Genomic DNA, 11,746 nt, shown 5'->3' on the forward strand with positions numbered 1-11,746 from the left:
GAGAGAGAAAGGGAGGGAGACAAGGGGAGAGAGAGAGAGAGAGAGAGAGAGATCTTTTTGCTTAGTGTCTCTAATAATACTGTTTGGATTACAATAAAGAAACAGAAATAAACAGCATTATATCGACTTTTTTCATTTGGCTCTGGCTTATGTTATCAATAATATGTAATACAAATTCCAGGAACAAAATTATGAGAAGGTGACAGAGGGAAAATAACCTTAAAAATTAATTTTAAAAAACCTCTGGAACTATTATGTATCCCATTTAGAATTCAGCACCTGAGTTCCTTATCTTTTCTTTCATAGCTTTCTTACAATAAAGTAATGACCTGACCATTGCTCTCGCAAGAAGCAAATAATCCATCATAAATAGATATCCACTGTTTTTTCTAGGGAAACAACGAGACAATTTTCTTTCAAATATAGGAGAAAATGTAATATGACCTGCAATATGGACAAGATGAAGAGAACTTTGTTATAATGCTCAGATCAACTGTAGCCTATTATAGTATTTATTCCTGATTAAACTTACCAGAAAGGACAAAGGTGGCTGACTATGGCCGCTGTTTGTATGGTTTTGCCAAAGCAACAGATACAAGAGACTTGTCCAACAATGTGCTGGTGTATGTGCTTCTCTTTCACAGGACTTTTATGAATACAGTTCATGAATGGAATATGTAATCAGAGTAATTAATGGAGTGCGGAATTTATAAGTAAGGGGTTGCATAACAAAATTTCTGAGACAAAGATATACATGGAAATCACTGGTTCGGGTCAATACCATGATTTTTTGGAATAGTAACACTAATCTGACATTCTTGGGTATTATGGAAAACCCTCCAGGAAAAATGTGTGTTATTTTTTGTCTTCAGGTGCTGCTAGCATGGGCTAATATTTTTCTTTGATTTTACTAATTTCCTGAGCAATGATATTTCTCCCTTCCATTCACATCCTTGCAAGGGAGGAGCGGGGGGCGGGGCAGGAGGGCCATTTGGCTGAGGCCTCACATTCACGGAGAGTCTCAGATTTCAAATTTTGATGTTATCTCCAAATCAGGTTATATATGCAGAAGAAGGTTATATATACAGTCACAGAGATACACTGACAGGACTAAAAGATGTTATCATACAACTATAAACTTGTGTCTCATTACCAGACCACACCACCTATAGTACACATTGAGAATTAAAATCTTCCTCAATCAGCTGTGGCAAAGCTTGGAGTTGCACCAGACCCAGTGGTGGTGTAGGAGGAGACCATGATGGGAGGTGGCCTGGGCCTCTCTCAATCTCTGAGGATACCATGGGCCAAAATAGATATAATGGGGACAGCTGTATTTATGCTGTACAAGTCTTCCCATTCATAGATAAAGCAGGGCACAGAGGTACCTTTAAAAAATTATTTAGAAACAGAAATATATACAAAATATAGATCTCTTTGAGTAATTCATAACATTGATTCAGCGAGATAGATAGGATATGAAGAATATCCTGATTCATAATTCAGTGAGATGAGCAGTGTATACATAAAATTTACAAGCTCATTAAATTGTTATAATATAGATGATACATCTTGATTAATATGCCCATACAGATAAAAAATTAATGTTCTCTTATCGTCATAAATTGCAAAAATATCTCATAGCTATTCCTGCTATTTAATAAGGAAACAATAATTTAAAATAAGAATGATGGTATAATTCCTCAAAATGTAAATACCAATAGCACAAAGAGATAGCTCAGAGTAGCTCATAGAAAAGACAAGGAGAAATTCCCTCTATAGCCTTATAATTCCAGAACATTATGCACATAGCCCAAAGTTCCACAAACTTATTTGAAATATTCAAAGAGTTTCTCAATGTTCTTTGGTGATATGTTCATTTAATAAGTGATACATTCTCCCAAACATAATTCAGCCAATCTTCTGAATATAATATTCAATCTTGTGAAGCAATATTGAGTAATAATTTCCATTCCTCTTATCTGTTATTTATCTGTAAATCCCTAACCCATTTATTATGGTCACTTAAAGATATCTCTATATTTTCAAACAAAAGGACATAGATATTCATAATAGATCCTCTAAATATATTATCTGTACTGATTATCACTTCTAACAAGGTTTTAGATCTTTAACAGCTATATTTTCCTACTTGAATATTAAGTATGTGTCTAATTTGAAAAAATTGAAACAAGGAGGGTCTCTTGCCCAATTTAAAGGTAACTTCCTCATAGCTCAAAACCTGTTCATTACTAGATCTTCTATAGTGTCCAACCCTTTCTCTCTCCATAGCTTATAATCAGCTTAAACCCTGATGTGGTGTGATTGCTCATTACAGAAGTGCTGACTCCCCTGATGCTTTTTCCTGTCCCCACCAAAACAAGGAGCAGAATTTAGAGAGAAATTTTGGGCAGTTATGGGAGGGAAGGAGGTAGATTTATTCTTTTCCTCTGAGGGAAATCCCTTCTGTCACTGGAGATCTTGCCTGTAGGGTTGTACAAAAAACTTTTTCGGTAAATTTCAGGTTTGGGTTTATTGGGCCTGATTTTTTTTGGGTAAACCTGAAATAAGCCGAATACTCATACTAGTAAATTTCAGTATTCAGCTTATTTTCAAGTTTACTGAAAAATTCAGGCCCATTATATCTATGTGGATTTTTTCAAAGCTCCTGGGGGGCATTTTTGGAGGTAGAGTCACCAAATTTGCAGCATGGCTGCAAGGGTCTCTCCTTAGACAGTCTTCAAAGTTTGGTGAACTTTGGGACAGGGGGTCCAATTTTATGGGCCTGCAAAAGGGTCACCCCCATCCTCCAGGCATTTACGAGCCAAGCTGTCCATCGGTTTTCAGGTTCAAAAGTTCAGCGTTGCCAAGTACTGGCGGAAAGAGGTGATTCCAGGCTGGCACCTCAAAGTCTGGGGGCTGCCTTTGTTTCTGGGTCACTTTGCATGATGTCCATGCAAATGAGCTTCCAAATCTGATTCCAAGAGAAGGTCACAGTGCAGGGAAACAATATCAGAGACAGCCGAAGTCATGACCAAGGGAACTTATGTTAAGGAGATTGCTCATCCACATGGGTGAGGGAGTCTTCTTCAGAAGACTCATGAGCAGCTGACGGAAACTAATGTTCTCCAGACTGCCCCATCTTTTAAAGTGCAGATCAGCTGCTGTCAGTTGGTCAGACCAAGTTGGCTCCGATTACATGACCCTGACTTCAAAAGGGCCCCAACTATGGGGCCCTAACAAAACCAGTTTTAAAAAAAGAAAGAAAAAGAGAAAGCACAGAGCCATGCTTCTGAGCAAAGGCTAATTTCGGATTTATTTTCGGTTCGGGTTTATCGATATGCACAACCCTACTTGCCTGGGATCCAACCCAATTACTCCATGAAGAGTTCCTACTCCTGAGTCATTAGTCTTGTTTTCATTTGATCTTGATACATGTTTTATTCATCTACTTTGCTGACTTTTCTAGGTACACGAAAATGAAGACTGCAACCAACATCTATATCTTCAACCTTGCCCTGGCAGATGCCTTAGCAACAAGTACGCTGCCATTCCAAAGTGTGAATTATCTCTTGGGAACATGGCCATTTGGTACAACCATTTGTAAGATTGTTATATCCATAGACTACTACAATATGTTCACAAGCATCTTCACTCTTTGCACTATGAGTGTGGATCGTTATATAGCAGTTTGCCACCCAGTCAAGGCTCTCGATTTCCGCACCCCCAGAAATGCCAAAATTGTCAACGTCTGCAACTGGATTGTTTCTTCAGCCATTGGTATCCCAGTTATGATCATGGCAACCACAAAAGAAAATAACGGTAAGTAAGGATTCCACTTTCCATCTGCTTCAGTATATGAGACAGACAGACAGCTGGGCATCACTCACCCACCCAGGTATCTAAATTATTAAGATACTTTCCAAAGCAACTCAAGTATTAGAAACATCCAAAAGTTTTACAGTAATATATCTCTATCAAAGTTAGACCCCCCCCCCAAGCCCATTCTAAAATGGTGTTATTTGTACACTAGCCAACTAGCTGAAATGTGAAATTCATAGCACAAGACCTGCCCACTAGTGGGCACTTCCTGCCCACTAGAAAAGTTTGAGATTTGCAAGCTATGACCAAGCAACATGGGACAATGAGTATCTCCAAATGGTTTAAGTAATTTTAGGGCACCCAGAAAGCTGAAATTTGATTTAGTATTTGATATGCATTTGGCCTTCACGTAAACCATGACACACTGATGATTAGAAAAGTTTTACACTTAACCATCAAATGAGTCATGGAGTTTACCTCATAACTGTGACCGTTATTCCAGCAAGAACGTGCAGACTGGCATGTGAAACAGAATGTTGGGCTCTAAGAGTTTTGTCATGTCTTCACAGACTTCAGTCAAACCTGGATTTGGGGGAAGGTGCTTTCTAGCATTAGACAGAAACATGCATCTATACATACAGAATGCTAGTATCATTTACTAGTATGTGGTCATAAGTATGTATACAACTCTCTGTGTAGGCAGCAACCAGCTGCAATAAACTTATTATTTTGTTTTATTTAAACATTTATATTTTAAAATGTTATATTTAAAACAGCTTTGGTTGATTAGAGAAAACCACTTTAAAACCATACTGTCAAGCGTAAAAGCACACTTGTTTGTTTTTGAGATCATTTTGTATTGAATCTGTTTCTATAGTAAAGAATACAGAGGGGAATATGAAAAATGGCCTTTTCTTATGGAAACAAATGGTACACGTTTCGTATTAAGCTGTTAGTTATCTCACTCTTTTTCTACTGAGACAAAAGATTAGATAATATGAGTGAAGACAGCTATGCATTTTTCCATAATCCTATCCAAGTTATTAAAAATGAATCAGGTATCAGTTGTGAACAATATTACTCCAGTCAGTCTGAAGGTCACTTATAAACCTTGCCTTCTGTTTTCATTGTTTAAAATATTTTTTATACTTATTTATTTGTAGCCCACTTTTCTCCCAATCAATGGGACTCAAAGCAGCTTATGCCATTAAAACCTGCTAAAAGCTCAATCCACCAAGAATTCTTAATCAGAACTGCCACTCTTAGGCACTGGCTCCTATAGCCAATGATGCTTCACGATGTAATCTGTTGGCTCTTTTCGATAAAAGGTATTTTTAAAAGAAAAAATGTAAATGTGTTCAGGTCATTTGACCTGCATTAAAAAAAATTCTGGTGGTTTTCTTCTCTCTCACAAAACAGAACAGCCCGGTTTGCTAGACTGATAACAATTCAAGGACTAATCCAGAGTTGTGAAGTAAACAAATGTCCATAAAATCAGAACTTCATTCTGATGCTAATTTACTGTTCTGTGATGTTCCATCGCTTAATATTTTTAAACTGACTTTATTACAGTTTTCACTATTATCACTGAATACTGTTTGAAGTATTCTGTAGAAAAGAAAGTCAGGGAGCAATCCTAAACAGGTTATTCAGAAATAAGTCCCACTTTATTCAATGGGGCTTACTCCCAGGAAAGGGTTCTTGGTGTCAGTCTCAGGCGTTTGCCTCTAGCATCCCTCAAGCACACTTATCCAGACAAGTAGATCTGAAGCAGTAAAACTTTATTAGGAACTAAAAAGCAAATTAAAAGAACTAAGTGCACACAGGCAGGCAAGGTTAGCAATGGAGAGCCAGTACAGGCTACCTGCTTAAAAACATTAGGACAAGAGAATAAGATAAACATTGCTAGGCAACAGTGAGATAGGCATTTCCCATAAATGAAGCCACAACATGCCACAGCTGTGATAACAGACACTAATGAAGTATACACAGGAGCTTCCAAGCCCTGGGAACCAAGGACTTGACTTGTGGCCAGAACTTGGCCTGAACTCATGTCAAGAGCCCGTCTGGATCTTGCATTCAGTGAAGAACCTGACACTTGTTATTGCATTGACAGATATTTAAATAAACGAATGATTAATATCATGGATCCCAGGCTAATATTCTATAGATACTAACAATGCAAAATAAGATTTGGGGGAGTTGTGCTACCATTGCTGTGTGACTCTGTGGCCCAAATAATCCAGGGTGGGGGGTGGGGGGACTTGGCTAAGAGTGCCCCTTTGTCACCCACAAGGAATCAAAGGGAGTTAAGGAGTAATGAGTCTGCGGCTGCTGCCAAATGGAGACGAGGTACCCCAGAAGCAGTTCATGGGTTCTGGGATCCAAGCATAGGGAGTATTTCTTTATTTTAGATATTTATATCCCATGCTCTCATCCAGCTATGGATCTTGATATGACTTGCAGTAGAAATGGAAAGAGTACAAGTAAATGATTAAAATGTAAACAATGACGAAAGATAATCAGGAAAAAATTCTAAGACGTAATAAAGTTTCAGACATTTTGAAGACTTTAAAAAGGTAACAAGGTATAACATGAAAGAGATATATTGTGATGTTATGCCTCGTTATAATACATGCCCCACTTCCCCAAACACTGATGAGTTCCAAAGGTAGCACTTGTTAGAGAGGTGACATCATATGAGCACAGTTTTATTAATGTAAATACTAATACAGGGCATGTTTACTCCATTTGAACTCTGGGGATAGCTGTACTGTATACTCCCTACTGATCACAGCCTACAAAACCTTGTGTGTCCCCCCCACACTATCACTTGTTGTGCTTCCCCCTCTCTGCCTATAGAATCATAGAAATATAGAGTTGGAAGGGACTACCAGGGTCATCTAGTCCAATCCCCTGCACAATGGAGGAAATACACAACCACCTCCCCACACACACCGAGTTACCCCTACTCCATGCTCAGAAAATGGATTAAAAAAATCCTCTAGGATCCCTGGCCAATCTTGCTTGGAGGAAAATTGTGTCCTGACCCCAAAGTAGTGATCGACATTTCCCTGGGCATGCAAGAGAGGGCCACAAGAGCCAAACACTGATGCAACCCTTCATGCCATCCCTGTCATGATCTGCCTATGTTCACAGAATCAGCATTGCTGACAGATGGCCATCTAGTCTCTGCTTAAAATCCTCCAAAGAAGGAAATACCACCACATCCTGAGGAAGGCTGTTCCACTGAGAAACCGCTTGAACTGTCGGAAATGTTTAGCTGGAAACTCTTCTGATTTAATTTCAACCCATTGGTTCTGGTCCAACATTCTGGGGCAACAGAAAACAGCTTTGCACCATCCTCTATATGACAGCCCTTCAAGTACTTGAAGATGTTTATCATATCACTTTTCAGTTGTCTCCTTTCCAGGCCAAACATACCACGCTACTTCAACCTTTCCTCATAGGACTTGGTCTCTAGACCTCTCAGCATCTTCGTTGCCTTCCTCTAGACACATATCCTTCTTAAATTGTGGTGCCCAAAACTCAACACAGTACTCCAGGTGAGGTCAGTTTTTATTTCCTAGAGATCTCCCTGCAGTTAGTTAATTTTTTTGCAAATACTGCTGCAGTAAATTTTATTGTAAACAACTCTGCAAGTGTAGGAACAGATTACTTCCTCAACTCTGCTAACAGGTTATGAACCCAGACTCAGGACATATTGAAAGAAAGCTATATCTGTGGGTCTATAAGAAGGGAAAGTCCGAAGCTATTCTATGCATAAAATAGGAACAAGGAATGTGAGAAGCATGAATCAAGGTAAGCTTGAAATTGTAAAACAAGAAATGGAACATTTGAACATTTCAATCCTGGGAGTAAGTGAATAAAGTGGACTGGATTAGGACATTTTCAATCAGAAAATCGCAAAATGTTTTATTTGGGGAATGTCAAAAACAGAAGAAACTGAGTTGCTTTAATAGTGAGGAAAGATGTAGCAAAGGCAGTCAGGAGCTATAATGCAAAGTCTGACCGAATAATATCAATCAGACTTCAGGGAAAGCCTATCAACATAAGCATCATTCAAGTTTATTCCCCAACTACAGATGCTGATGAGGAACAAATGGAAAGTTTTTATGCAAGTGTTCAGGAAGAAATTGATCACACACCTAAACAAGATATGCTGATAATCATAGGTGACTGGAACACAAAAGTAGGAAACAAAGCAGAATTAAATGTTGTTGGCAGATTTGGGCTAGGAGCATGGAAAGAAGCAGAACGACTCATAGAATTCTGTGAAGACAAGAATTTGTTCATTGCAAACACAAGTTTCAGGCAACCACATAGACGACTGTATACATGGACATCACCAGACAGCCAGTATAGAAATCAAATAGATTACATAATTGGAAGCAGAAGATGGAGAAGCTCTATTCTCTTGGCAAAAACAAGACCAGGAGCTGATTGTGGTATAGATAATGAATTGTTAATATCAAAAATCAAGATAAAGCTTAAGAAAAACACCAGAACATTCATAGCACCAAAATACAATCTAAGCAATATTCCTGAAGAGTTTAAAGACCATGTAAAGAACAGATTTGCATTACTGAGTTCAAGTGAATGTAAACCCGAAGAACTATGGGTGGAAACTAGAAATATTATCAAGGAAGAATGTGCAAAGACTATTCCTGTAGCCAAAAGAAATGAAAAGCCTCGATGGATGTCTGAGGAAACTCTTAAAATTGCCAAACATAGACGAGAAGCAAAAGTATATCTTTTGTTTTTTTTGTAAATTCTGTTGTTGCAGTTAATGCTATTGGAAACAACTCTGTATGTGTGAGACTGAGAATGGATCACTTCTTCAACTCTGCCAATAGCACTGAGCTGATTTGGTTCTCTGGAGCACTGGAGACATTTGGTGCTTTGTGGTATTTGCCTTATTTACACATTTACAAGCAAAGTGCCTGGGGAGACAAAGATATACTTCTACAGGGCAATATATCTGCCCCTCCACATCTGATCCCTGGAGAGACAGAGATATCCTGCTCCCCATCCCCAGCCATTTCACAGTTGTCTGTTTCTCTGCCAATTGCTTCTACCATTTAAACTGCTCTTCCTTTTCACACAGACACCCAGCAGCTCCCTCTCTTTAGCTAAGAGGGGGAATCACCTCTTCTAAGCCCCTATTGGTACTTGGAAAGTGCCATTTTCTGATATTTAATGCCAACTAAGGGGATTATCTACACTCATTAAGAAACATTACCATTCTTTTCTCATAAGATATGGCTTTCCTAAGGCACACCTCTTTCATCCAAACCCAAAGGACAAAACTGTCAGGACCCCTCCTGGTCCTAACTCAGATGCAGGAGTAGAATGCTCATCAGAGGATAATCCGGATAAACCAGGGACTACCCCAGGGGAAGACTGGGGATCCAGGAGACCGCTGGCACCATACCCGCCCCCAGACCATGAACCACTGGATCCCAAGGTCTTGGACAAAGGGGCTACTCCTGAAGCCTCAGCTCCAAATGACACTGCCAACTCGCTGGACTCCAGGTCAGCCACCTTCTTTGCCAGATCCTAGAACACTAATCCCCCGGTTCTTCTCCCACCCAGCAGGAGAGGCAGAGATAGCAGGCCTGCAAAGCAGCAGCACAATGGCACAAAGTGCCACGCAAGAGGCCTGTGTTCCTACCACTGAGCCAGATCACGGCTCAGGCATGAATTCTTTTGCAGAATTAGGCCTAAATCAAGTTCTGGCTGAAGGGAGTCCAGGAACAGGTGGAGCTTCTCCCTTTGCAAGGTGTTTGAGACCTAGACTAAGCAGAGAGCATTGTTGATTCAACCTGTTCACTTGGTCAGTGACAATGGCTTCACATGTTAATTTAGATGCAGCAAACTCCAGAGTGTGACCTTGACCTCTGTGCTGTACAGAAAGTAGGGTTGCCAGCTCCGGGTTGGGAAATACCTGGAGATTTTTGAGGCAGAGCCTGAAAAGGGAGGGGTTTGGGGAGGGGAGGGCCTTCAATGCCATAGGGTCCAATTGCCAAAGTGGCCATTTTCTCCAGGTGAATTGACCTCTATCGGCTGGAGATCAGTTGTAATAGCAGGAGATTGCCAACTAGTACCTGGAGGTTGGCAACCCTGTCTGAAAGCCAGACCCAGCCTGCATCTGCTGTGTAGAGCTCTGCTCCCAGAGAGCCTATAGTCAACCTTAGGACCCTGCTGCTGAAGCCAGAATAAGAACCACTGACAACTCCCAAGCTTGTAACAACAGCAACAGTTCAAAATGTTAATGAAAACCTACAGATCCAACATGATTTTGAAAATCACTAAACATTGGCATGCAACAAAACATAAACATCTGGCATAAAACAACAGCCAGTGAACAAAATGCCTCAGAAAAAAACTACATTTTAATCTGTCTGTTTAACCCTTTCTCTGCCCGATGTCAACTCAAAATCAGACATCCTAAACTGCTTTCTTCTTTAGAGAGGAAATAGTATGGGAATGTTGAAGGCTGCTTTTCCCAGTTCATCGTCTCTTGGGGCGGGGAGTTCATCTCCGGAAAGAAGGATGCTTCTTTATCTGCTTCCTCCTCCGTCTTTCCCCCATAATCTCTGTTCCAGTGGAGGATAAATCAGGGCCATAACTGGGGTGAGGGGGTAAGGAAGACAGCCGCCACCCCTGTGGCATGCGGAGAGGGTGGCAGAACTGTCCCTCCTACCTGGCCCACTCCTCCTGTAGGAAAGGCAGTTCTGCCGCCCTGTCTGCATGCTACGGGGGCTGCTGGTGCCCTCCTTGCCCCCCTAATTATGGGCTAAGTACCCAGCAGGGAAAGTCTCCTCAACTCTGGCCTGGCAAAATTTAAATATCACCATCTAAATACTGCCATTCGTGTTTTCCTCCACCACCTTCCTGGGGCTTAGCTTGCTGCCTGTCTCTCATTGGGGCCAGATCCCTTGACAGAAGATTTTGTTCAGCCAGGATAATATTGTTGCAAAACAAAATACCAGCATGAACCCTTAGGTTTAGCAATCCTTTTATCAGATTTGCTTTGAATTATAATACAACTACAAACGTGTGTGCAATGAGGAGTGGAGAACAGGCATTTGAGAAAACGCAATCATCCACTAAAAATTACTCTGCTTTTTGTTTTCACAGGATCTATTGATTGCACCCTTTCATTCTCTCACCCAACATGGTACTGGGATAACCTGCTGAAAATCTGTGTTTTCATTTTTGCCTTTGTCATGCCTGTCCTCATCATCACGGTATGCTATGGACTCATGATTTTACGCCTGAAGAGTGTCCGAATGCTTTCTGGCTCCAAGGAGAAAGACAGGAACCTCAGAAGGATCACCAGAATGGTCCTGGTGGTAGTGGCGGTTTTTATAGTCTGCTGGACTCCCATTCATATTTATGTTATCATTAATGCCTTGGTCCGCATCCCAGAGACTACTTTCCAGACTGTTTCCTGGCACTTCTGCATTGCTTTAGGGTATACAAATAGCTGCCTTAATCCCGTGCTTTATGCATTTCTAGATGAAAACTTCAAAAGGTGTTTTAGAGAATTCTGCATCCCAACAACTTCAACAATTGAGCAACAAAATTCCACCCGGATCCGACAAAACACTCATGAACACGCCTCCACTGCCAACACAGTGGACAGGACTAACCATCAGGCATGACTAGCAGTGGAGATGTCATCTCTGGATTCAGGAATTCCTCCTGGTGATGACATGAATTCTGAAATTACAGTCTTTACTGATGTATAGCTTTTAAAATATTTGCAATGCCCTTTTGATTCATCTTTCTTATCTGGGATGTTATAGACAGAAAGACTGATATTATAAGCTTGTTAGATAGCTTCAGTTCCTATCCTATTCTGGGAAACCTAGGAGCTCCCAGTTGCATGATCAGG

At 40.5% G+C, this 11,746-nt stretch overlaps 1 protein-coding gene across 1 annotated transcript in view; it reads left to right on the forward strand.

The window, feature by feature from the left end:
* The window catches only part of OPRM1 (opioid receptor mu 1), a 30,863-nt gene extending 19,350 nt beyond the window's left edge, over positions 1–11,513 (forward strand). The window contains exons 2-3 of the mRNA XM_056852426.1: positions 3,470–3,822; positions 10,987–11,513. Of these exons, the coding sequence (XP_056708404.1) occupies positions 3,470–3,822; positions 10,987–11,513 (880 nt within the window). The remainder of the gene's footprint in view (positions 1–3,469; positions 3,823–10,986) is intronic.
* The last annotated feature ends 233 nt before the right edge of the window (positions 11,514–11,746 follow it).

The sequence above is a fragment of the Euleptes europaea genome, chromosome 7 (genome assembly GCF_029931775.1).
Source record: "Euleptes europaea isolate rEulEur1 chromosome 7, rEulEur1.hap1, whole genome shotgun sequence".
Lineage (NCBI taxonomy): Eukaryota > Metazoa > Chordata > Lepidosauria > Squamata > Sphaerodactylidae > Euleptes > Euleptes europaea.